This window comes from Ambystoma mexicanum, chromosome 13 (genome assembly GCF_040938575.1).
Source record: "Ambystoma mexicanum isolate Mex_15411 chromosome 13, UKY_AmexF1_1, whole genome shotgun sequence".
Taxonomy (NCBI): domain Eukaryota; kingdom Metazoa; phylum Chordata; class Amphibia; order Caudata; family Ambystomatidae; genus Ambystoma; species Ambystoma mexicanum.
The window spans coordinates 745647351-745674789 of NC_090938.1; the positions used below are offsets into that span (position 1 = coordinate 745647351).

At 45.2% G+C, this 27439-nt stretch overlaps 1 protein-coding gene across 4 annotated transcripts in view; it reads left to right on the forward strand.

The window, feature by feature from the left end:
• Positions 1-9794, forward strand: part of LOC138521885 (E3 ubiquitin-protein ligase TRIM17-like) — a 159393-nt gene extending 149599 nt beyond the window's left edge. For all 4 annotated transcript variants that reach the window (XR_011283154.1, XR_011283155.1, XM_069635050.1 and 1 more), the window contains one exon: positions 9352-9794. Coding sequence is in view for 1 of the 4 variants with exons in the window: in XM_069635050.1 (XP_069491151.1) it covers positions 9352-9369 (18 nt within the window). In the remaining 3 variants the exon portion in view is untranslated. The remainder of the gene's footprint in view (positions 1-9351) is intronic.
• The last annotated feature ends 17645 nt before the right edge of the window (positions 9795-27439 follow it).

Below are 27439 nucleotides of genomic sequence, written 5' to 3' on the forward strand. Positions count from 1 at the left end.
GTAAACATTGTCTCATGTGCAGGCTTTGAAAATGTTGTTTGCAACACTTTAGGAAAGTCTGTTTTATTTGAGTCAGGCTGCCAATGACGTTCTGCGTATTAACTGGAGACACGCGACCGCCCAGCAACAAAGTAATACTGATTTTAGGGAAAGAAAGGCTGTCACTATAAGCAAACTTTCTATATCAGCGCATGTGGCTTTCCCCTTAAGAAAAGACTTTCCACTTATGTGGTTTACATTCACTCACTTAGATGACAGCACAAGTACAATTAAAGCTGGTTGCAGTTACTGGCAAGGAAATTCTTCTGTTTGGAAGTATGGAGCTTCTCTTTCAGACTCCTAAATACGATTGCTGGCTGCTGCTGCTTCCCGACTTTGCTTCTTCTCCTGCTACTTCTGTGGGCTCTCTCGGGATCCACACCCCTCTGCTGCACGGGTGTCTCCGATCCGGCCTCATCAATGGAGAGACTCCTACGCATCAGTTTCCCTCGGCTTTCTTATGCACACGGGCCTTGGGAACCACGGCAACTTCAGCTCTGCATTCACAGCAATAAGGCGCACCTTGAAAGACTGCCATTTGCTTGCACTCCCTTCCAGTGATATCAGAGCTATATAAGGTCTGCAAGCAGAGGACCAACTCTGCAGGTGAAATCTGCCTCCTCTCTAGTCCAGCGTCCCTGTTGTGGTCACACTTCCTTGTGAACTGCTGACTGCATGCTCCGCTTCTTCTACTTCTACTTCTGCTACTGCCGACCTTCCAGCTCCTGCCCCAGCTTCTTTCTACTGGTCCTCCCTGCTGCAGCCTTTCATGCCCCTCAGATGGGCTAATTGGTTTCAGGTATAGGCCCTCAAGAATAATTCCCTAACCTTGTTTAGAACCATTAGGCTTGCCTGCCTGAACTGGACTCCTGCCTGCCTCTTCAGCCCTCTTCTTCTCAGTCCCTGAGGGATTCTGGGACTTCTAGTTTATTTTTAGAAAATTCAATTTCTATAATTCTTCACATGGATTTAAATGGACTTTCTTCCCCAGATATTATGAAGAGAAGAATTATGGGATTTAGTCCTTTGGGGAACAGAAGGGGCAGAAAAGCTGCAGCCTTTTATGTCCCTCAGATGGGCTTGGGTTGAACACGAAGTGGAATTACTCCTTCAGATTTTACCTTTTCATCCTGTGAAAAACCTGAAGCTGTCTCCCTAGCTAGTCCCTGGGATCTGTCCTCCAGGTGGCCAGGACACGGCCATCGCTATTGGATCCAGTTCCTGGGGGTGGACCAGTGAGGGAGGATTGCCTGTATGGGGGGTCCTCGGGGAGTGGGACACCGATGGGTGAGATGCGGTATCCCACTTCCTTCAACACCTTTCCCCATCCTACCACATAGGATGTCCCGAAACACTGCCCCCCCTTTTCTGACACAAACTCTTTCACACACTACGAAAGACAATGGACTAACACCAGAGCTGTTTATCTAACATGTCCCAACACAAGGGTCAGGCAAAGTCAGGCAATTGACCAGAAACAGACACACACACACACACACACCTGATGGCCCTTTCCCTTCCTCAAAGGGATAAAATGTGGAGCACAAGAGCAGAGTACGAGCAAGGGTGACCGCACGATGAAACAGCTATTGCAGCACGGTAATTCAAGAGGAGGAGAAAGGCGGCGAACATCGAAGGGGCAACAAGGAGAGAAGCGACCTTGCCCTTTCCAATTCAGACCCGCAAAACCTCCCTCCACAGAACTATAAGGCAGCGGAAACTAGCTATTGTGTGTGGCGGCAGATGTCAACAGTACACAGAGCCTACCTAAGCAGGACAGAGAGAGGGGCCTGCTACCATGGTACTGTCCTTTACTCCGGATGCCAAAGAAGCCAAGCAATTCATCACAGTCGGTGAGTCGAGAGGAGAGCAAATAAGAAACCGAACTGTGTTGAATGAAAGTTGCAAAGTGGCTAAAGAAGGGAAGTTCAAAGAACATTTAACGTTAAGGGAAAACCAGCTACAAGAGGGGTCCAGCACCACGAGAATGCTCACTCGAGACACTGGTAAATCCCGAACTACCTATACCAGAAGGTCTTAGGGGGGATTTAACCAGAGGGGTCAAAGTAGTCATACGGGGGTCTTTTCAAATTCTCTGTACAGTCGAAAGTCTTTGACCAGCAAAGCAGAAAAAAGGTAGAAGGAACTCTGTGTGATTGGCCGTAGTGAACCCGACTGAGGAAGGCGATGAAATATCCACGGAGTGTTGTTTAAAAAGACATTAAGGCCTGTGAATACAACAGGAACAAGTGTTGTCCTAACAGAGGGAGGCGAACAGTAAAGAAGGGATCTGAGCCTGGCCGAGGGAGATCCATAGGTGAAGTTGTCACCTAAAAGACTGGAGCATATTAAAGGAGAAAATGAGTAAAGCAATAGCCACAGTGAACCCGACTGAGGGAGGCTGAAAATCGAGAGACATCTGCGCACTGAAGAGGGGGACTCAGGGGTGAACCACTCTCCCCTAACGATAGTTTGAAAGGAACTTTAAGTTTGTGCAATACATCAGGTCCTCGAAGGAAGGGGGCTTTTGTGCCAAGAGACCATCGGAAAAGCCTGATAGCTTGAAAGCAGAACTGTCAACTCATGCTGGGGAAAGCTCGAGTTTGTGCTGTGCTCAGAAGTGCCACCTTATCCCGTGCTGAAAACGTGGGGAAGGGTGTCCCCTGGCTAGCACATGCTGATTATCATTTGAGAACACTTCTTTTCTTTATTGTAGCTCTTATCCACACACTTTCTATATTAGTTGCAAGGACTGGCAATAGGTTGTGTAGTATAGGCCCTTTTGTTTTGCCCAGACTCCACAAGGACTGCCTTATTATTAATTTGATGGTCAAAGCTTGCTCCCATCTTAGCTTTAGGTTAGATTAGGCGTTTTTCCAACCTGCATACTGTTAAAATAAACACCCTTGAAGCATATTCACTTGTGTCTGTCTTTACTGTTGCCACCATGAGTTCCTTACAATCTTCAATAGACAATTGAGATGTATAAAAATGGCAATGGGCCAATTACTCCTCTGTGTCTGGATCACTAATGTTCTTCTCAAAGGAAAAATACTGTGTCTCACCTTGCACAATCTCCCCACTTCCCTAGGCCTGGTCTCCACCCAGGTGATCCTCCCACAGTACAACACCACCAGGATTGGGATCAGGAAGCAGCTGCCCTCCTGGCCACCTGGGACAAGACTCTATATAGGGTTTTAGTTGGTGATCCGTAGGATTCTCTGCAATAGGCTGACATCTAGTGGTTAGTGCAGAGTATTGTATTACTTGTTTTTGGCTTGGCATGCAGGCTGTGGCCTGGTCAGATTGCACCACCAGAGCAGAGGAGTCAGAGGGAGAACCGGCAGCTACGGCGCCTTTAGTGATGCCGAAGACACTGTGTAGAAGTTGGCAGACTCCTGCATGCTCGTCCAAAGCTCAGCGCTCTGCTGTGGAGGCAACACCTGGTGACAAAAGCACTCGGACACAAACACGGGGTACACACAAGCACGTTAAACACACAACCCCCAGCAACACCTCAACAAAACCGTCAAAGGTTGACCCCCCGGTACCAAACATCATTTCCAGTGTTACTGACTCGATGCGTAAGACGTACGCTGCACCTAGACCCTCAGGTTGGGCGCATGACTCGAAGAATAAACAGACGCCGGGCATAATGGTTACCGTGCCTAAAACCCTGAACTATCACGGTTTGACATATGCTCGCACCGAAGCAGGCACTGAAACCATTGTCGGTACACCAACACCACTGTTGAAACCAACAGAAAGCGTTTCGAAGACCACACAATACAAGGCTTCATCAGGCCTACCTGATGCTTTACATGAGGATTCCCACAATGTTAATCCAGAGGCAATAGTGTTTCCTTTACATAAAACCCCCAAAACAGGCACATGGACCAAACAACGTTTTGAAGAAACCATGGACAAGGTGTCTTCCTTTGTTGACTTTCTTGAAAAACACCCCATCAAAGAAATGTATGTTTCCATGAGAGCAAGAGAACCCCCAGTAAAAACACCCATGGTAGAGAGTGTCACAAACACATTCACATAGTGTCAATAATATTGATGGTGATGTTTTCATTGAGGATCAATGTACAATGACCCAGATGATTACTTACTGTAATCACCCGATGTCCCAGATGAACCCGTTGCAAACTGACCCATAGATGACCAAATCTTACTCAATGATCTGCTTAAAAAGCCGCAGACCACTTTAAAATTCAAACGCACACATTTGAAGAAGATGCGTAGATGAAAAGAGTCTGTGGGGCAATATAACCCTTTATTACAATCAATAAAAAAACAGGTTTTACCATCTTTAAGAACTCACCCACTCACTAGAGCTGTCCATCCTAGAATTGAAAAAAGCTTTAAACCACCATCTTCAGACATTGTGAATTAGGGGGCATTTAAAACTAGATTCCATGGTTGATTCCATGGTTGTCACCAACCTGGAGAGAGCTGATACCCGTTGTCAACAGCGGAAGCTCCCCCGGATATAGCTCTATGCTTTAGATAAAAAGATTGCACCCTCGGCGGGATACCAAACTAGAATAGCCAACAACACAACAGCTACAACAGAGCCCAATGGGATATTATTCAAGAACAATTAGATTCCGTATCCAAGAACATCGCAATCCCATTTTGGGCATGGATCTACATTTTACCCGTGGTACTCATTTTAGGCACAGACCACACCCTTTCAGTCCTCCTTTCAAAGGTGTTATAGATGTGGTGTGGGGGAAGTCTGGGGTAGAAGTGCAGCCTCAGAGGCTCTTCAGCCCCTTGTAAGCAATGACAAATACATTCAGGTTCCCTCCCATGGTTCCTCAGTAGGGGGTTGCATTTCACAATTTGCCTACGCATGGGAGGGAATCACAACAGACCAGTGGGTGCTGTCAACCATGTCCAAAGACTAATCCATAGAATTTCTGAAAAAAACGTGCTGCCATCTGCCAAGATCCAGATGTCGCAAGAGCATCAGTTGATACTCCAGTCAGAAATAGTTTCTTTTGAAAAAGGAGCAATAGAGCTGGATCCCTTACACGAGGTAAACAAGAGTATGTATTCAGTGTACTTCCTTGTACCAGAGGAGGACTTAACTATGCACCCTGTGTTAGACCTGCGTCCAGCAAACAGATATGTCAAACCACATAAGGTAGGGTCCACTCACCACCAGTTCAAAGTGCTACCCTTCGGCATTGCCTCAGCACCTCAGGTATTCACAAAAGTACTGGCAGTGGTGGCAGCTCACTTACACAGGCAATCCATCCCAGTGTACCCTTATCTAGACGACTGGCTCATAACAGGAGAAACACCACAAATATGTCCGCAGCACACTCGGGACCCAATGCACCTTCTATTTCAGTTGGGGTTTTCAAACGATGAGAAGAAGTCAAGTCTCGTCCCCAGCCAAATAGAGGGTCCAAAACATACTGCTTCAATGTCCTCATTATGTCCTCATTATACAGCCGGTCGTTAGATAACTGTTCGAAAGGCAATGCGCCTTCTTGTAATGATGGCGTCCTGTATCTTTCTAGTGCCACACGCAAAGTTGCACATGCGTCCAATACAAGAGTGGCTGGCGAACCATAGGTTTCAAGCAAATAGTCCCTGGGACGATCTTGGGGTCGTTTCGCAAGCTGTAGTCCAGGCTCTGCCATGGTGGTCCATGGAAGCCACTCTAACAACAGACGCATCACGTTCAGGGTGGGGAGCACATTATCTCCATCTGACAGTGCACAGCGTGTGGACACAATTGATGTCAAAACAGCATATCAACCTTCTAGAATCGCTAGTGGTGTTCAAAGCCCTTCAAGTATTTCAACACCAACTGTCAGGGAAGACCGTTTTAGTCCTCACGGACAGCACAACAGCCATGTTTTACATAAACAGGGAGGAACACACTCTCCAAGTCTGTACAAACTTGCTTAGACGATTTGGAATTGGCCTCTCAACAAGAGCATCTTCCTCCTATTACAACATGTTCCAGGGGAACGCAACTGTCTAGTAGACGTGTTAAGCAGAAACATGTAGCTTCCCACTGAACATGAATGGGAGTTGCACTCAAACATTCTACACAACGTCTTCAAAGACGGGGAGCATCCAGACATGGATCTCTTCATAACACAAGAGAATGCAAAATGCCACGATTGCGCATCCAGGTTTCCCCAAACGAAGTCCAAGGGGAATGCACTGTAGATCAGTTGGTCTGGAAAATGTGTGTACGCTTTCCCCCCGCCCCAACACTTCTTCTCAACAAAATAGTTCACAAGATGCACCAGGAACATCTCAAAATGATCCTAATAGCTCCAATGTGGGCACATCAAACATGGTTCTCACACGTGCTCAAAATGTCCCTTCTCCCACCAGTCAAACTGCAGATCTCTTTCAACATGTCCCAGCGTCGGGGATCAAACCTCCATCCACAGCCTCAAGCACTGAATGTGGCTGCTTGGCTCCTGAGGTCATAGAGCTTGGACATTTAAACTTACCTCAAAGATGCATGGACATCTTAAAGGAAGCACGTAAACCGAACACAAGGCATTGTAATTTCAACAAGTGGAAACACTTTGTGTTATGGTGCAAGTAATGTCAACCCCATTGGCTGTTCACCTTCTAATATAATACACTACCTGCTGTATTTATTAGAATCAGGGTTAGTGTTTAATTCTCTTAAAGTCCATCTAGCCGCGTTCTCAGCATACGTTAATAGTATTTATTAAGCGCTCGGTCACCCAAGGGTATCTTGGCGCTGTGAGAGGGGAGCAGCCAGGAGGTCACCTCGCACAGCAAGGTATCTTGTTGGAGGGTTTCCGTGGTTAAATCTTTCATATAGGGGTTCAAAAGACTGTATCCCCCAATTTCAACACCGCCCCTAGGGTGGGACTTAAATGTAATCCTTTCTAAGCTTATGGGCCCCCCTTTGAGCCTATGCACAAGGCTAGTCTTAAGGCCCTCACCTATAAGACTGCTTTTATAATAGCCATCACTTCAATAAGAAGAGTCTGGGAACTGCAAGCTCTTTCATAAAGACAGTGCTGTTAATTTATTTCCAAATTTCATGTTAATCAGTCAATAGAACTTCCAGCGTTCTTTCAAAACCCACAAAAACCTGGCAGAGAGGGAAGGACAGTAATCTACTATCTAGATGAGACCAAGCCATTAACGAAGACAGATCAATTCTTTGTCTCCTTAGCTGCAGGAAGAGAAGGGGGATCCTGTTTCTAAATCAGCGATTTCAAGATGGATTGAACCAATTCTGCTACTCTCTGTCCAAGAACAGTTTGCCATTTAAACCCAGAGCACACTCAACTCGAGGTACCGGTGCTACTCTGGCTTTCATTGCAAATGTGCTATTAGAGGCATTTGCAAAGCAACAACATGGAGTTCAGTTCACACTTTCAAGCAACATTATTGTGTGGATACTCATATAAGGAGTGATTCTCAGGTGGGGTAAGCGGTGCTGACATTTTGCTGCTGTACCTAAAACCCACCTCTTTCTCCAGGTACTGCTCACTAGTCTATGCAACGCATGTGATTCTAAGCAGATCCACAAGCCTCAGAAGACAAATATTAAATACCTGTAATTGTCTTTCTGATGCGTCTCTGCTTAGATTCACATGTGCCCACCCTTCCTCTCCTCTTAGGAGTTGAAAGAACATAGACATCTTACACCTTTCTTTACCTTCCTGTACTCGCATACACATTTCATGCTCCCTCCTGTCAGAAACAAACAATCTGAGGACCTTGACGCATGAAGAACCATGTGTACAGTATATGTCACACTAGGGATAGTATTACAGACGCACCCTGTCGACGTCCCTTTTCGAACTTCAAAAACAAGTAATGCAATACTCCACACTAACCACTAGATGTCGGCCTATCCAAAGCATGTGAATATAAGCAGATACAAGCATCAGAAATACAATTATGGTAAGTAATGTATGCCATATATGTTGTAGCAAATCAAGACCCGTCTTTTCGTGTTTATACCCAGGTACTAAGGACACTTGAAGGGTTACATTGGTTTTTAGTATAGTCTGTATCCAGTGTCTATGGTTGTTTAAGGAGTTTTTGTCAGTCTGTTCAATGTTGGATAAATCATCGATCTAACAGCAAAATTTGGACCTTCCTACCTCTGATGCGGGGGGGGGGATAGTTAGCTGTAAAGCCTGTACATGTGCATGCCATGCAAACCTAGCAATGACTGGCACACCTATGTGCACTTTCCCTAAATAAATCACATATGGGGTACAAGGTTATGCATAGAGTATCCTAGCATAGGGGGTGAACACTCTTAGCGTGATGTTCCGGTCTATTCATCCAGCTGTTCATTTTATCATCTTTGATTTGATGATCCGTTAATTTTAGCCCATTCAATAAATAAAAAAACTCCTTAATGACTACCACAGTATATCATGCCACTCCGGGTACATGTTTCGGTCCCCTTAACCGTCTTCCGGCAGCTTCAAGAAAACCTATGTATATCATAGACTATGACTGCAAAAATGCCATAGACTGTAGAATTCACCCTTGTAGCTGAAGCACAGAGTGTACACGACATTCTCGTGTGAATGTGCTCATTGCATCTCGTGCTACAAGTAGTGATATCGGCATCCCTGTTCCTCATGTCAATCCACAGCCCTCTTTCTCTTTCCTTCATTCCAACGTGCGCACTTCTGTGACGCTCATGAAATGAAATGTTCCTGTGTCAATCTCAATGTCTGAGCCGCTACACTAGAGTGGGCAAGCTCGATTCCAGATATGCTGAAGAGGTCACATGATATTCACGGATATCTTTCATGTCTATGTCTCAATAGACAGTTAGCCAAAGTCCCCATATTATGTTATAAAACCATGCAAATTATGCAGAATCACCAGGGGAAGTAGCTTGCAAGAATTTTCTACATGTTGATTTATAATGCAGTCCTTACTCTGGATATCTGTATGTCCATCGTTCCAGAGAAGCTATGGACGTCATCTCCGTTATCCAGGTGGCCAATAAAATGTGATTATCGAAGTATCTTATAAAATCTTGGGTGTACTGATGTTGCAGGAAATGCATTTGCAACACATTTTGCCTAGAATGGATTGGAACGCAATTCCATAGTGTGCATAAGCAAAGTATTAGAGCACTGACTATCCTCATTCACAAGAAAAATACATTTATATTTTTAAGGCAAGGCTCTTCTTAACATGCAGAACTAGAATGGACATATTCTAAAAGTAGTTAAAGTATAAAGATGTGTTCCTGCCATTGCTTCACTGATCCTAAAATGGTTGCATTTTGTCTTTAATATTCCTCCGCAGAGAACAAGGCGTCTGTGATGAGTAAACTTGCCGTCCATGGCGACAGAGGTGGGTGTCCCATCCTGGGAGAACATGCCTTGCCATTCCGCGAGAGGAGGTTCTCCATCAAAGAGAAAACATGGCGTCCTGATCAAATCAATTTTCCAAAACATTTACTTCACATGTTCCCTCTTCAGGGAGACCAGAGTTTCCGTTTCATTGACAATGCTTGGGGGGAAATGAATAAAGGATAACAATAATTGAAAGAAGTCTGCAGAGCAGTATGAAAGAAGCTGGAGATGACAAATTCATCCTCTTCTAACTATTATTCTATCCTGGTATATACGATTTATTAAAAATGATTAATATTATCCTGCTTTCCTATGCTGGATGTTTGCCAATATGTGAAATTCAAACAAACCAATAACTAGCCAATAAATAAATATTCTTTTGATTGAACATAAGCGATTGCATGCTGTCATCAATTTGATACGATATTGAAAGCTATAAGCAGCAACAGGGACATGTTTTGAATAGGGTTAAAAGAAGCAATGTCTAAAATGTCTGACGCCTTTCTGAGCCTGATGAAACTGTGAGTATCGTCACTGCAGTGTCATCTCAATGTTGCATAGTTACATTTGAGTTGTGATGTCATTTCCACATGGGTTATTCTCTTTTTTTCTACACCCTTTTTGTCATTCTTTATTTGTGAAGCCACCAGAGGAGGGGGTGGTTGGGGGCAGAATTCTGTCTTGAGTATGGGAAGGGTTTGTGGCTGTGTATTGGGTTTCTAGTTCTTAGAGATCAGCACTCCTCTAACCCGGAAACATCCATACAGACATGATTTTGGTTTGTTTCTTATCAAAAGCAGTGTTTTTTTCAGGAATGTATAAAACATTTAAGGCTTGGCTCATCTCTGCTGTTGCTGGTGAGCTGGTACTCACATATTGCTCAATTTTACTTGATCTCTCACAGGTTACATACTTGGGCTCATCACCAGCCTCCTCACACCTGCCTCTGTAGCACTTTCTCAGGTTTACAGGACCAAGTATAACCCGGGCAGTGTATACAATGAATCATGTTACCTTGGAATAAAACAAGAAATAAGGCACGTCCCATGACACTTCTAATGGCAAGAAATTCTCTTGTTACCAAACTGCTCCCAGTGCTTTGTGCCGTTGTTTTTTTTATGAGAGAAAGAGTGTGTGTGCGCTTGTGTGTGTTCCTGTCTCATCATGTCTGTGTCTCTGTCTACCTGTGTGTGTCGCTCTTTGTGTCGCTCTCTATGTCCTTGTCGCTCTTTACCGCTCTGTCTCTCCCTATCTCTGTGTTTCTCTCTGAGACTGTCCCTGTCTCACACTCCCTCCCTGTCTTTCCACCCCCTCTCACTCGGGGGCCACGATGTCTGTAGTATGCAATGTATTTTCTCTTTCCTCTCACCCTCTCTCCCCTTCTCCCTTTTGAGTCTGTGCACTGAGTGAGGTCCCTCCCCTAGTCTCTCTCTCTCTCTCTCTCTCTCTCTCTCTCTCTCTCTCTCTCTCTCTCTCTCTCTCTCTCTCTCTCTCTTTCTCTCATCCGCCTCCCAAAATGACTCTTATTTAGAGTGACCAGACTTCCAGTCTTTGTCGGGTCTGTCCCACCCCCCTGAGAGTACTTTATATTTGTAAACTCTGTCCTGGGTTTGGGAGAGGTCAAGAGGGTCTTCAGTAGCTGCCAGCTGACAAGAATGCACAATCTTGCACATAAAACTGGATTGCAACACGCTCACAAGTCAAAATAGTATTTTACGTTCCAATAAATGTTATAATTGACTTTACAGGTTGGCCTCGATTTTAGTCAACAGTTGTAGCACTGTTGAGTTGCATGCTGTAACCTGTCGGGAGTAGTACAGGATGTGCGAGGAGGTGGGGGTGAAACATGTCTCTTTGATAAAATGTGCATCGAAGTTGGGTGGTGATGAGGTCAGCAATGTCTACTGTATTTGGTACTACAGAATGAGCATTGATGAGCATGAGTTTGCATGTGTGTTTTGGAGGTGGCATGTGGGTAGTGATAAGAGGGATGTGGTTGAGGTTCTGTGAGTTGGACGTGCATGGGAGGAGGGTGTGGACTGAATGTTTTCATGTTAGGATTAGATGGTAAGGTTTGAGTGAGACGTGATGCCCCTGCTGCTAGTTTACCTGGGAATGCGTAGAGCAGGGGTTTCATCCCTTTCAAGGCCCTAACGGGAAGAAAAGGGGAAATGGGTTGCCCAGAGGATGTGGAAAATAAGCATCCGAGGGAGAGGACAAGGTGTTGTACAGGATCCCCAGAGTAGCAGATTTGTGAGCCTCACAGCCTGTAATTATTGTAAGCAGGAGGGTCACTGGAAAAATGAGTTCCCTAACAGGCCCCAAAGGAACTTTTCACCCCCTACTCCTAAATCCACCCGATTCCCTAACCCGGATGTGCTATGATTTACCTCGAGCAATGTATGGCCTGCTGCCCAAGATGATCGGAACCTGGACAGCCCAAGAGGAAAACTCATCATGAATCCATACCTGTAGATCAGGAAAGTCCCTATGCAAAGTGTACAATTGAAGGGCAATCCATTTCATGTGTGGTAGATATGAGATGGAACGTCTGCCTTATCCGATTGTTGTCCAGTTGTCCCTCTGTCGTGTACTATGATTAATACAGTGGGTATTTCCAACACTCCAGTCCCACACCATGTTACTGAACCAGTATCAATTACCTTGGGTCCTATCACGGGCAAGCATGCTTTCTTGCTAAGTCCTTTTGCAATGGCCGGTTTTTCAGGCATTGACCTTCTCTGCAAACTGAAATATGTTATCTTTTACACTTCAGACAGAGTATTTCTGGACATCTCTGGCAGTATTACCAAGGCTGTGTCAGGTACACTTCAGGGGGCCCCGTCCCAAGATTCAGACCCAAAGGAAGTTATGTCTCTAGATCTCACTGAATCGTTATCCCAGGTCCCTTATTGCTTATGGTCAGTGCACAATAATGATGTGGGATGTGTTCGGGATGCAGAGCCCATCTAAATTGAAGTTGACCAATCCACACTACTACCCAGAATTCACCAATATCAGTTGCGATGTAAAGCAGGAACAGGGATTGCCACTGTTACAGGGAATTATAATCCAGACAACCCCTGTGACAATCCAATACTCCCTGTGTGGGAGCCAGGAAAGGACACCTAATGCTTTCTGTAAGATCTCTGTGCTGTAAACTCTCTAGTGCTATCCTTATTTCTGCTAGAATCAAATCCAGCGACTATATTGTCCTGTATCCCACAGACAGCGACACACTTTACATTTGTAAATCTCTGCTCTGCTTTTTGCCTCTATATAATGATCCACCCAGACAATAGATCCATGTTTGCTTTTTGTTATCATGCCATCCAGTATACTTGGACTCGCCTTCCTTAGAGCAACACTGAATCTCTGACCATGTTCAATCAACAGCTGAAGAAAGACCTTGTTAAGAAATTCTCAGGGCACTCTGTATTAATTCAGCATGTAGATGAACTACTCCTACAGTGCTTGTAAGCAAGATACCTTAGTATTGTTTACTGCATTAGCTAGTTAGGGCCAAAAGCATCCAAACTGAAGTTGCAGCTATGTAGAGAAAGAGTACATTATTTAGGGCACAACGTCCTAGGGTATTGAATAACACACTAAATTCACTCTTAAAGGGCTCAAGCCTATGACGATTACTCAGATGCGGGCTTCCCTGGGAATGGCAGGGCACTGTAGGCAATGGATCTCTGAGTATGGAGAGGTTGTTGAACTGCTGCTGCGGGTGGGGCGCCACAAAAGTTAGATATCAACCACCCATCGCATATTACATCAATAGCTGGAAACAATTGCAAAGTAGAGCCTCCCATTGTTCTTTGAAAGGGAACCCCAACTTACAGGAGCACCCCTTAAATATTTTGTGGTACCCCCTGATCACGCTCAAACCAGAGTAAATGCACCCCTCTAGGGAATTAAGGTCATGAGTCTATCTTGCAAGAGATAACAAACTTTAATCCAGAGGACTCTGCCATTCCGACCAGCATTCTGTCTTCCATGGCTGGCTCCTGCAGACTTAATGGCAAGCAGGCGCCATTATACTCTTCAACATGGTCACTGGATACTGGCAGAGCTCATCCAAAACTGTTCTTCCTTAAAAGGGACACTGCAGTTCTTCCTTCTGGCATGGCTGGGTTCAGTTTGGGACAAGCTACATAACATTATGCTGCCTATGCAGGAATACATCGTCGCTCTTGTTTAGCATAATATGCTATGTTATAAACATTCAAACATAAACACATCTTCCCGCCATTCTCTCAACACAGTAATTCCTACGAAAAACCCTGGTCTTCCTAGTACTCTGTATGTCATGCATTGAAACTTTTTTAGTCTCCATTGGCTTGTGATGGACAGGAACAACTGCTGAGTTACCTTGTGCTTTCTGCTAGAGCTAGCCGGTTCCCCACGCAATGCATGCAGTCTATTTTTAGAACGGGCTGCATTCACTGTGTGCTTTAAGCCCTTTAACAGTTTTACTAATATATTTAGCTAAATAATTATTTGTGCCTTATATTTAATACTATTTTCATTTAGTGGCTGGCCATGACTGTAGGTGATTATATTTGCATGAAAAAAGCTTTCTCAGTGCTATAGTGCTTAGAGAAATCTTGCCTCGTAAAGCGCTTGAGGGGTGCAGGAAGGCGCTAGCCAAAGCGCTAGCTCCTCCCCAACATCTTATAGGGGTGAACTGACTATATGCAGGGGGTTTATTGACTGATAAATCTGGGCTCTATAATTGAACCTATCCACCGGATGGCATTGACGAAGTAGATGCCGCCTTTTGGGGCTGATTGGGTTCCTAATCAGGTACATGATTTAATATAGCAGGATTGTACGGATTGAGGATATCCTTTCAGTGGGGATTCTGTGATGGATTGCCATCTGGAAGTGTGTGAAAGCCCTTGCCTTTTTGATATGTATATAACATTATGCAGGTAACCTGGTTTCTGAAAGGGAGGTTATGCTCCATGGCAAAACTATAGTGCATACACGGGCCTTTGTTGAGGCAGCGTCTTGGCTTGCTCGCCAGTAGCACCAGGCCTGCAATGGCATAGGACAGGATCAAATGGCACATGTTAATACCCGACAGCTGCTGGAACACAAAGTTTCTGCAGGCAGAGGTGGATTTTTAATCGTCTGGACCTATTTTTCCAAACTTCATTATTGTATGCTTTAGTGAGTCTGGTAGCATGTGGATCTTTAATTATAAGCTATGCCTGGTTAGGGCATGGTGACTACTAAAAGCACACACTTATACAGCCATAGCAATTTTATATCACACTTGTCTATGAAAGGACAGTTGTCTGGTCTGACTGCCATGCGGAACAATGGACAGGATCTTGCCTTTTGATCCTCCTGGAGGCAGGGCAACACCTTACTCTCAGGGTTCAGGGATCCTCATCAGGAGATCTCCTAGGAATCATTACTCCAAATGCATCACTGACATAAAGCCACATTACCACCAGGGTATTGACCACTGTTAAGGAGTGGAGTTAGAGTAGCCAGAAGGGAGAGGTGGCTGTGAGAGGGGGTCCACCATCTTGATTTCTGTTAGGGCTCTCTACTACTGCGCCCTCCACCTTTCTGGAAGGCTAGGCACTCTGGGTATGATATCAGAAGGCAAGTATCACTTGTTACAACAGGGATTGGGCACCTTACAGCAGGCTTGCTTTAGACGAATCCCCTGTGACATGTTGCCTTTTAAAAGGAGAGGGACACCCCCTCATTCTTTGATTCGTATTTGGAGCCTGAAATAAGGATTTTGCCTGGCCTCTGTTGGGGATACAGTTTTTTGAAGAGTTGAAGACAGGACGGTCCAAGGAAGAGGAAAGCTGTTGTCCTTACCCATTCCAAAAGCACATTATGGGTGAACTGCTGTGTGGGAAAGGCCTACTGCAACTGAGGCACTGGTACCCAGCACCCCTGCAAATGCCGCCTCTACAAACCTTCCTGGTTGGGAGGAGCAGAAGAAAGGCTTCACCTTGCCCCTGAAGACCTTGTACTGAATCTCCCAGCAGCCCAGAAGTCACAGATCAGCCCTGGGCCCTTTTTCCCGCGTCTCTCTACTAGTGAGCTACACTGGCATCGCCTGCCTGTCCCAAGTTTCTTTGGGCCACATGCCTGTTGCCGCTTGGACAGCGCCACGTGTTGGACCGAGTCAACCAGCTCAATGCTGAATCGCCACCTCAGGAAGCTCCTAGAAGCCTTGCTCAATACTGTTGAGCCCCCAAAAGCAGAAGGCAAAGGTGTTTGAAGAGGTCCTTTTCCCTGGTGCACCTTAAAGGACCTCCGTGACTTTTAAGCCCCCCTTTACCTCTTTCTACAAAAATGTATCCTTAAACATTGGCATTTACAAAAATCCTTGCCTGAACACTCCTGCTTATCCACTCAGGGTGCCCCTTTCACATACATTTCTGCATTCTGTGTTTAATTTTCATGGGGCGTTTTTATTGTTTTTAATTAGGTTGTTTGCATTTTATCTCCTATTTTTATTAGAACCTTGATTGGACATTATTTTATTTTGGAACTATTGCACTAAAGCTATTTGGGTTGCTACTGCTATCAGCTCACACCCCTCCTGAAGACATAGCCTGTCTTCAGCCCGCGTTACCAAAGAGGAGAAGGAGGTATACCGTTCAGGCTGTGTTTCTTTCACCATTATCATTGGTATCACTGCTGGTTTAATAGTGTGGGTTGAGTTGGAGGTTAAGCCACTACCCATCACTGTACTCCTGTAGAGCAGTAGTCCTTTCATCACAGATACCCCTGGAGTGGCAGATCAAGCCAACTGAAGTCTGTTCTACTTTTATGGACTGACACATTTTTCTTGTTCTGCTTTTAACTCTTTCAGCTGTTCTTGGAATTTCCCTCCTTCAGGCCTCTGATCTTTCATTTGGGGGGTCTTTTGGTAGCCTCTCAACATTCCACTGTTTTTGGTGGACTTTCAATCACAGGGACTCTAGCGCTCCCCTGAGAGACAATCTTATCAAGATTGAATGTACCTTCATCTGGGAATTGCATTGTGATGTCACCCCGTGAAAAATAGTGCCATTGATAGAAGTAAAAATCTTGGCTGAATAACTTCTGTCCATAAAATAATCTGGACTCCCTTTAGGATGGAGTGGCACTTGCTTCAACTGACTTGTTTCCATTCTCCCAGGGGCAAGACCAGGACTGGCTCATGAGGAAGCGTGTGCCGCTCTTTGCAATGCCCCATGCTATAGCGACGAGACACTGCCAACCCCGGCACCAGCTCATGACTACTGCTCATTTACTGTGCCCCATGCTATTGTGTCGAGACATGATCTATGTCACGGGCGGTATAGGGAAGGAGACGAGGGTTTCACTCAAATAAGGGCAAAAGATAGATGAGCCTGATCAGATCCCATTGCTAGCCTACACCGAACCGAAATAGAAAACTAGTAAAAGGACAAGTGTCTTTCACTAGGGTCTCCTTTACAAAAGCCACTGGAACTGGGACAACCTAAATAAGTATCCCTCTCACTGGCGATTTCACCAGAGAACACTGAAGTTGAGGTGACTCAGCAGAAACTGCAATAATTGTTCACCAAAGTCGCATATGTCAAAGCAGCCGGACTATGGCTGCACAAATGGATTGGGTTTGGGAAGTGTAGATGGGTAGACAACAAGCTCTTTCACACTGGTCACCTTTTGGAACCTGTATGATATTCTCTGCTGTCTGCCCTATTACACAACCTATTCCCAGTTATAATGTTTGGTGAGACTTGCAGGACAGATGTGAGGCTGTCCAGATGGTTTGTATTATGTGTGGACCTCTTTTTTATTTTTTACATTTAACTAGGAAACATTCTTGCAAGAATACAGACTTGCAACACTACGAAAACCCCTTTTAGACTACAGTGTATGGATGCAAGTGCTTAATTCTACTGACAGTCAACTGTCCCCTGCCCAAGTGGGGTTTTAAGAGTACTCGTCCCGACAGACCCAGAATAACTATTCCGAGAGAAGGACCCAGTAAAACAAATGAAGACACACGCATTGCAATTTTATATATTTACTGAACCGTCCTATGAAGAAAACTGGCTCATTCTTCAGTTGACCAAAGGTTCCCTGAACCACGGACATTCCCTTCTGCAAGATGCCCATTAAGGCAAATCATATTGCCTTCTCTCGGGTAAGGGCTCACCTGAGATTCCTCTGGGGCACCTATCAGCCAATGAAATCTGAGAATAAAGGGTCCAAAATTGTTGCGGAAAACAGATGTGGAACTCGATCTCCGGTGAGGTTGCTGGGTCAAATCTTTAATATCAGCACTGCAGGGTGACCATAGACAAGCACACACAGGTCCACAATACAATCAGACTGCTACCCTGCCCCAAATGTACTACCCTTTATATAATTTCCATTACATTGGTCTGAATGGAACGAATGGCAGATTTCATGACCTCACCAGGGAGAATTTCAGTCTTATCCAATTAACCCAATAGCTGCCTCGTAGAGCCAGGCAAACTCAGACAATCCAGGTCAGTTTTGAGTCTTCAGAAGATAACCAGCACAGATGCACACCAGAACTACAATTAAGCCTTAATATTCCTACAATGGCATATGTTTGAAGTAACTATTTCAACGTGCCCCAATATATGTTTGAAAGTGTAAGCTTGCTTCTAAATATGTTTTTCTAATGCAGCAAATTATAAGCATAAAAGTAAATTCATTGTTGGTTGCTAAACTACTTTTTGTTATTCTTCCTGCAGGAACACGTTTTCAAAATTGCTTCTTTCTTCAGCTCCACTGGGCCTAATATTAGTATTCATCAAATAAACATGCTCTTTATAAATACATTAAAGTCACTTGCTGTTACATTTACCATCAACATTCTTTAAGCATGCATTTGGAATGCTTCTGAAAGGTCAAAGTGGTGCTTAAACACAGTCTTTCTGGTTTGCATCTCTTTCCTGTTGGTGGTGAACTGTTGCTTTGCTTCCCCCTAGTGGTAACATGGGAAAAGATTGTGCACAGACATCCTACACATTTCTTATATGTAGGATATGATTAATAATCGTCAGAGATGCAAAGTTGCATGAAATCAATGGAAAAAGCATTAGGCATGTAGAACACCAAAAGCTTTTCCTTCTCACAAATGCCAAACAACTGCTTGCTGGGTGGCTCTCCTAACACTTCAAGACATCAAGAACCCCAAGCCATTAAATGCAATTGATGTGCTTCTGTGATGGAAAGAACACAAAGTAGGAAATTACCATGCTGCGGCAACTGCGCTGTGTCTATTAAAGCGTATTAAAACAGAGGAAAATGAGGCACAAATGCAGCCCTTGTTTAAGACAATGTTCATTTTCTACAATACTATGTGTCATAAAGCAATGTGAAAAACATGTTCATGATTCAAAATGCAGACAGTTGAACAAAACACAAACTCCCTTCTACATTACTCAAAGTATTATCTTGATAGAATTATTAACAGAGAGTGTTGAAAAAATAAACAGACCAGGACTCTTCCTAGTTGCTTCTTTCAAGGAACTGTGTGGATTGCTAAAGTACAGAGTGGTTTTGCAAGCTGCTGCTGGCTAGGCCGTCGCCACTGCACTCCATGATTTACGGGGGTGCTGCTGTAGATAGCGTGTGTGAGCTGTATGCAAGAAAGAATTAAAAGGGCTGCTTTCTGTGTGTAAAAGGGCCTTTTACACACCTTATCTGGAGGGCTGGGTAAAATGCCGTTACGCAGGAGCATTGTTTGCCTGAGGGACATACAGGACACTGGTGGCAAAGCAGTAGGAGTAGGAAAATGAACAAGTGAACAGGACTTGTAGGCATTACAATATTTTTTTACTTTGATAGTCTGAGGCCAGGAGAATAGCTCAGGGGCAAGACACTCACCTTAGGAGATGGGGCTGCTCGCAAGCTCTGGGAGTCTGGCATTTAAGGCTATATGGATCACCAATATGAATGAAAACTTTCACCTCTGTTGGACATTTGAGATTCCCACAAATATGCTTTGTAATCACATTTGTAATAATGATTTAATTTCATTAAAGAATGTGCAGTTACTAATCAATTTGTGTGCTTTCTGGATTGTTCAAAGTAAGATGCGGCTTCTAGGCAGCTACTCATTCATTCACTTTGTTTTTACTCTGCATAATAACCGGATTAGACAGAGTTCTTACATTACTACATCTGGAGCCCTCTGTCAGAATAGCCCCTACCGTACCAACAGAGATTTGTAGTGCTGATACTGGTAGTTGCATACGCTGTCTAGGAGAAGAATTCTTCCTATCAATGTACCCCTCTGCTGTACTAAATAGTACCAGCAGAGGGATCAATTAATCGAAAGATGTGGAGGACGCACACGGAGCACCACCGGCTGCAAGAAAAAGGACAATGAATCAATCTAAGCATTGGTACAATACCCTGGCCTTACTGCGAGAAAAATGATACCAGTAGTGCACTTTAATTATCAAAGAGATGTGCAGTCCACTGTAATAAACAAGCCCAGATAAGTGTGGAATAATAGGAACAAGAATATGAGAAAAGAAAACAATACAGGGTTGTTCTTACAACAGGTGTGATAGAAGGTGGATGATGTAGAACCTCCCTGTAGTCCGCAGAGTCCAGGAAGACTATCCCGCCGGCACGAGGACACCTAGCAAGTGTCCACAAAAGTCCCAGTAATCCACCTATTCACGACGGCATGAGGACGCCTAGACCAGGAAGGAAAATGCACATGAGGCAGTCTCTAGTCCGTGCACAGTATTTGGATAGAGCGGGTTGCAAGGTGGCAGGATAGATGGGTAGAGTAACAGGCAGTCCAGAGGGAAACTGAATTCGGCAACGAGCAGGCAATGACAATGACAGAAAGGGAGATGAAGGCAATCCGGGATAGAAATCGTCAGGGTTCTCGCTTCCCTGTACAAAACTGGAGGCAAAGAAGTCTGTGAAACAAAACAGCATCGAAAACCAGGATATCTATACTAAGGGCCTCATCACGAGTTGGGCGCTAACTAGGGCTATTAGCACTACCGCCAAACCCCTCAGCGCTATTAGCGCCGGATCATAGGTTTGGCAAAACGGTTAGTCCCTATTGGGCCCATTCGGGAATTTCACATTGGGCCCAATGGGAAATGACTGGTGCTATGCGGTAATAGCGCCGGCAGTAATAGCGCCGAAAATCAGCGGAATTGCAGCAGATTTGCCGCCAGCTGTGAGCTGGGGGCAAATCCCCCAAACCCGTGATTTGGTGGACCCTTAAATGTGGCTGTAATGGCGCTACCGCTGCATTTAAGGGTTACCGCCAAACTCGTGATGAGGCAGTAACTCAGGGAAAATGCAAGGCAAGGTCCGTTATAGCAAGAACAAGGTTGGTGCACAGGAATCGGAGTTCAAAATTTGTGTGATCCAAAGTAGCTACGTGAAAACAATCGGAAGCACCAGACTCTGTTAAGGCGGAGCTTAAATGGATCAAGTCACCTGACGACGTTGAACACGGTTCCTGCTCAACGGTGTGCGCCGTAGTCTGTGACCAGCGGACCAACGTCTCCATGGCAACTCCCAAAGGGAACGAAAGGCAGTTTTACGGGCAAATGACATTAACTGTATGTAGTGCTGGAAGGCATCTAGTAAACGCTGAAGCCCAATCTGGGTTTTGGAAATTAAAACGAGGTCGGCCGCGTACATAAGCGTTTGTATCTGATGATTATTGAATTTAGGCGAATCAGATACAATATTAGACAATGGTGCTCTGACATCGTGTATGAAATAATTAAAGATGGCAGAGGCCAATGCACAGCCCTGCTTTAGACCTCGATTAGTAAAAATATTTTTTGAAAGTAAACCATCCATAGTGATTCGAATACGGATGGATGTGTTAGAGTGTAAGGAATGGATAATGTCATACAATGTGGCTGGGCAGTGATCTCTTCGTAGCTTTGACATCAGTAGCAGGCGACTAACTGAGTCAAATGCTGCTTTGAGATCTACAAACACAAAAAAACATGTCGCTTTTGCGCGTGACATTGGGCTTTGATGGCATTAAGGGCCAATAAATTGATGTTAGTTCCCATTCCCACCACGAACCCAGTTTGATTAGGGTCACGCAGATTACACTTCATTGTCCAAGCATTGAAGTCATGCAAAACCAATTTGGTGAAAATCTTGCCCGGTGTGTCCAAAAGCGCAATAGGGCGGTAGTTCGAAGGGACGCACTGGTCGCCCTTTTTAAAGATGGGAATGATGATGGAGGTTTTCCAATATGGCGGTATGAGTCGCGTGTTTAATATGCCTCTAAAAATGATTTCAAGGATGTACGCCCATTCATGAGGGTTTGTTTTAAACATATGATTGGATAGCCCATCAAGGCCCACAGCTCTTGAGGTGCTAATCCTCAGTAGGAGGGCACAGATTGTGTTATATGAAGACTCGAGCTGCCAAGCTGATGTAGATACTGGCTCATAGTGAAGATTAGCATAGTGTGGGTCGCCATACAAGGCCGAAAAGTGGGCGATCCAATCTCGTTCATGTACACCATTGATTTGAGCATCACCTTGTTGGTGATAGGTGTGATTGTTTAAAAGATGCCACATTCCTGCAGAATTTTTAATACACATTGTATGTGCCATAGCTTCGCTGTCTTGTTGATCTAAAAATGCTTTCCGACCTCAAAGCCAGTTTTTATACCTACATTTGGCGGATTTTAGATCTTGCCAACGGGTCCAGAGAGGAGAAAAAAGGAGTTGTCTTTTAATTTTTCTAAACTCATCCCTAATGCGATGGGTTTCCAAGTCAAATGCATGAGAATGACGCATTTTATTACGATGTGGAATCGAAATTGTTGTTACAAATGGGTGCAGTAAATCAGAATACTGTATTGGGAGTGCGGGTGTGGAATTAACATCAACCGCATTCTGCACTCGCATTCCAGCTCACTCTAGATCGAGCGGTGTTTACAGTAAGTTTAGAATGATAATACACTTTTTTTTATCTGTTTGGGAAAAATTCCAGTCAAGCTGTAAGATCAGAAGACTATGATCACTATTTGAATTATCTTTCCCAGTTTGTTTACGTTCTGAAAAAGCTTGTAATCAACACAGATGTAATCAATAATACTGGTGCTCAAACCACGGTGCCACGTGTAATGCGGAGGCAAATCACCCGGTACTGCACCGTTAACTATGTAATAGTTGCGTTCACTCATAAATGTCATCCATTTTCGCACTATTTGGTTTTGGCGCTTGTCATTCCAACAATCTAAATTGAGGTCCCCCACAATGACAGCATGGGTGATTGCAGGGTCTGATAATATGTTGTGAAAAATGTTGATCAAACCAGAGTAGAAAGTCTCATCTGACATCGCCACCACATTACGGTGTATGTTAATCAAGGCAAAAGTCTTAACATTGTTGGTAATTTTTACGAGCTGGATGTGCGCACCCACAGAAGCCCATGGCGTGATGGAGAAGCCTGACTTAATGTGTGCCGCTACAAGAAGGCCAGAGGATGGTCTGCCTCCACTAGGGACAGCCGGGATCAAAGCAAGCTCGTAATTGTCCCATATTGGAGTACTTGTTAGCCATGTTTCCTGAAGAGCTATAATATGATATAGCTTAGGTGTGTTTTTGAATGAGGAGTGGAGATGGGCATGGCCTCTAGTATTCCAGCTTACAATTGTTAAGTTTGATGAGGTGTTACAGATTGGTGGTTACTGGTAAGAGCTCGTAGTTCTTAATGTATCTCGACTTTCTCTGTTAGTGCCCTGGTAGATATTTGGTTTCATTTTAGAAATTACAGATCTTGTAGGTGCACTTTCCGGGTCCTCAGCTAATAGGAAACCCATATCAAAAAGTTGCATTTTGCAACGCCATATGGATTGCCAAACCACTCCATACTCGGACTACCGAGAGTGAGCAATCTGTGGGGAATTCAATTTGATCAATATCTCATGTGGATATGTTATGCAGTTCTTCAATTTCTCCAAAAAATGTTTAGAACACTCTGCCGGTTTAAATCATATACTGGATAGGTTCCCTCTCTACATTTGAAAATGAATGTATGAAAGTTTGCCCATTGAGGATGCATGTGTCGGGGAGTGATCTGTAACTCGGGCTTGCGAGGCATCCATTTCAATTGGGCCGCAGGACCATGGGTCTTTTGGGGACAGTGTTCCTCTGGCCAAGATATACCCTTGGTTCTAGCAAGTGTGTTTATTTGTTGGCTTGGGCGCAGGTCCGCTATGCACCGCAATACACCAGCCATGACATTTTGAGGCTCTGCAGATTTAAGAAACACTTTTGCCAAATTTGTAGCTAAATATTCATCCACTCTCTTTAAGTTCTTCCACAACAGCTTGTGACATGCCTGATTCCACATGGAGACTGTGTTTACGTTGAGGAGCAAAGGACACTGTTCTCGGGTGTAAGGAGGGTTCCCCCATAAATGGGTGAGGTCTCACTATCTCCTGAGTGGATTGGCCTGTAAGCCCCTACGGGTTCGTAGCTAAAGTGTTAAGTTGTGCGTCCCGAGGACGAGGCGTACCTGTATCTCCAGGAGTCTTGCGTGCCGAGGTAGCCAGGTCGTGGTAGATGTAGACAGGTAGCTGATGAAGAGAAGTGACGCAAAGAACCAACCCCGTACTCGTCCTGTAATACAGGATTGAACAGGGGCCAGCTCCTGACGCCACGAATGACACTTCCCGATATTAACGTGGCATCAGAACAGTGCAAGCACTGATTGGGAAGGTCATAGAAGTTACTGGCAGATACTGGCAAAGTATCCCAAGCAGCTATCCAGGATGGTGAAGGTTCAAGGTAGCCAGTATGGGTAAGCAGAGAGTTCAAGGTACCAATGTAGGTAAACAGAGAGTCTAAGGTACCGGTGCAGGTAAGCAGGGAGTCCAAGGTACCAATATAGGTAAACAGAGAGTCTAAGGTACCGGTGCAGGTAAGCAGGGAGTCCAAGGTACCAATGCAGGATGAAGAACAGGAATCCACCGAAGCCGGAGAAGCGGACCAGGACCACAGGAACCCCAGCAGGAGGCGGGCAACACGGGCAATAGAAAAGGAGCAGGAAGGGGAACCAGAGAGAAGAGACCAGAGAACACAGGAGAACAGGTAAGGGCAGGAGGGAAGGCAGCCTGGCTAGAGGAGGAGCAGAAAGGATCAGGATCAGGACCCAATAACCCCAGAACCAGAGAAGCGAAGCGGAAGGGAACCAACCGCGTTGAGACGCGATGGAGAACAAAATCGGATCGCTTAAGTAGCGGTCCTGTGCGAAACCGAGGCTTGACCCACGCTGCAATGCGCATGCGCGAATGGGTGCCGCCGCGCGAACGAGTCTCGAAACGCAAACTCGCTCAAACAGCTATGCGAACGACACCCGTGCCCTACACGGGTCAGGACGGAGAAACTCCGCCGGGGAAATGCGCCCAGAGCGGCGCGTCGTCTCCACAACCTGAGACGTGGGTACAACTGCCAGGAACCAGCACGCCCCCCAGAGCCCCGTCGCCCCACACAGGTAGGTGTTCTAACATAAAGATGGCTTGGCAGCGGCAGATGGGGCATCAGATTGGCTGGTCTCAAATGCGCGGTCAACCAGCGGGACAGCGTCCCCTGAATGTTGAAGCGTATATACCAATTGGGAGAGTGGGAAAAGGAGTTGTTTGACCCCTGAGTGTGACTGGGGGCGCGAGTGGGGTGTGCGGACTGATGGTCAACCATCGCCTTCATTGGTGACTCAGTTTGGTTTGCTGTTGGCGCCAACCCAGTTTTATGGACTGTGTGTGATGTGGATGTTTTTTCAAGTGCTTTTGGATTCCTAAATTTGAGCTGCTGTAGGTGTCCTTGTCCCAAACGCGGTGAATCATTGGCTCTCTTACCATTGGAGGCAACCGGGATGGGTGCCGAATCACTGAGAGTTAACTGATTTTCGCTTGATATCGGGTTAGGCAACCCAGGAGAGAGGTGGACTGAGGTGCAAATGATGCCAGGAATTGGTGGTAGGGGACAGGGGGCCATAGCCGGTGCAGCCACAGCCACTGGCGGCTTTATTGCAGGCTCAACAACATGTTGCTCCTCTGTACACACAACCGAGGGGCTCAGCACCACATATATAGACTGATCAAGTCCCCCATTATCCTTTTTTATTAAGTTTTGAGAGGATAACCATTTCGTTAGTTCCTCAAATTGGGTTGTTTGGTGAGCTAATTTGGAGTCGAGTGATTCAAATAGTTTGCATAAACTGAAAATAGCGGTGTTGATGGCTGTAAAGGCTGGTTGAATCATGAGTAGATGATGTAGGGAGTTATCAGTCGTGGGTATTTTATTTGGACGGGGGTGGGGAGAGCAAAAGACTGTAACATGGGATTAGAGTGCACGGTCGAAGGTTAGAAAGACGCTGATTGTGAGCTAATCGTGACAGCAGCCCCCCTCGGGGAGATGGGAGACTCGCGTGAATATATATGACAGAGTGGTCTGGATACAAATGCGTAAATTCAATGGGAGAGAGGAGCATGTCCAATTTAGGCGGAACCTGGCAGTTTTTCGTGGAGGCTAACATCGTAACATCCGAGACTGGCTGGGGGTTTACACGCCCTAGTGGCGTACAATAAGAAGCATGCACCTTCCCAATAGTCAAGGGGGAGGAGGTGCGCCCACTAAACGTGGAAGAGGGAAGCGGGGATGAGGAGATCAGTGCCGCCCTATTTGTTTGTGCATTAAATGGGAATCTGGTTTGTGTACTAGCCGTACAGGCATTGGGCGTCATTGAGAAAGCAGAAAAAAAGGTCTGAGGATTTGTGCCCGAGCAGAGATTGTCTTCTATTATAGACACGGGCATAGATAACATTGGGAGCATTAACGGAGCAATAGCCAGCATATTTGTGGTAAGTTTATACGCTGCAAATGCCATCACTATTGATTAGAAAAACACAATAGACAGCAGAAGATTATGGTGGCGATTGACAGCGACACACAGAGCAGAATTGCTCACTCACCGACTGTAAATACCTGGTCCCCAGTGGTGTAACAAATGACCTTGCTATGCGGTACAAACCAATAAAACCATATACAGCCGCGTCTCCGTGGCTTTGCGGCGAAGCGGCCAAGCGTACTTACACAAGTACTTGCTAACGAGTGCGCACGAGCGGGCTCGTATATATTAAAAGGCTGCAATTGGTCGAGGACAAAGGCGGGACCTAAACAAATAGAAACAGTGTTGGCAATTAGTCCAGCATCAAAAATGTGTTGAAAATGCGTTGAAAATGCGTTGGCAGGGCACTTGCAGGGAACAGTCTATGGCTCGCTTACTTGAGTCCACAATTCCACAGTCACAGTACACCAAGTTCCAAGCACGGTATCGGGCACGAAGAAAGGCAGCAAAAGCAGGAAGCGGCACGTCCAAGCGACCAAGCATATTTACACAAGTACTTGCTAATGAGTGAGAGCGTTTCCCATTGGTACTACCCATAGAAGTGGTAGCGGTGTGTTAAGAATTGCGTGGGGGGGCGTGGTTCCCTGTGATATCCTGACACCGTCTGTGATGGAATTCAAAATATAATTTGTCTTGTAACTTTATTTAACTTGATGGGAAAAGTGATATTGCTTGAATGTATTAGCTCCTGGTTTTTCAGTAGTAGCATCACTTGGTATCAACATGTTTTACAGCACATGGTCCCCCACTCTGGAGTTGGCCCCAGCTCAAGAACAACATATGTCTAGGACACTGTTTGCTCTTGAGGATACATTGCCAACAGGGATGTCTGCAACGCTGCAGTGTTGAATCCTTGGCCAGCTCCATATCCTGCTCAAAAACACATGTCTTGCCAAAGTAGTAGATACCCAGAAGGTTAAGAAGGACACAATGATGTGTTAAATAAACACGCTTCTAGCCTGCAAATGCTATCCAACTAGTGACCCATAAACGTCTACTGTGCATGGCCTAGTTTAACAATCATGATGTCATTGAGGAGTTTTCCACCCACCAGGAATCTCACTGCATGGTGTCTGACGTCCATTGTAGCTTTACCCATAATAAGGGACCTAAACCGGCTT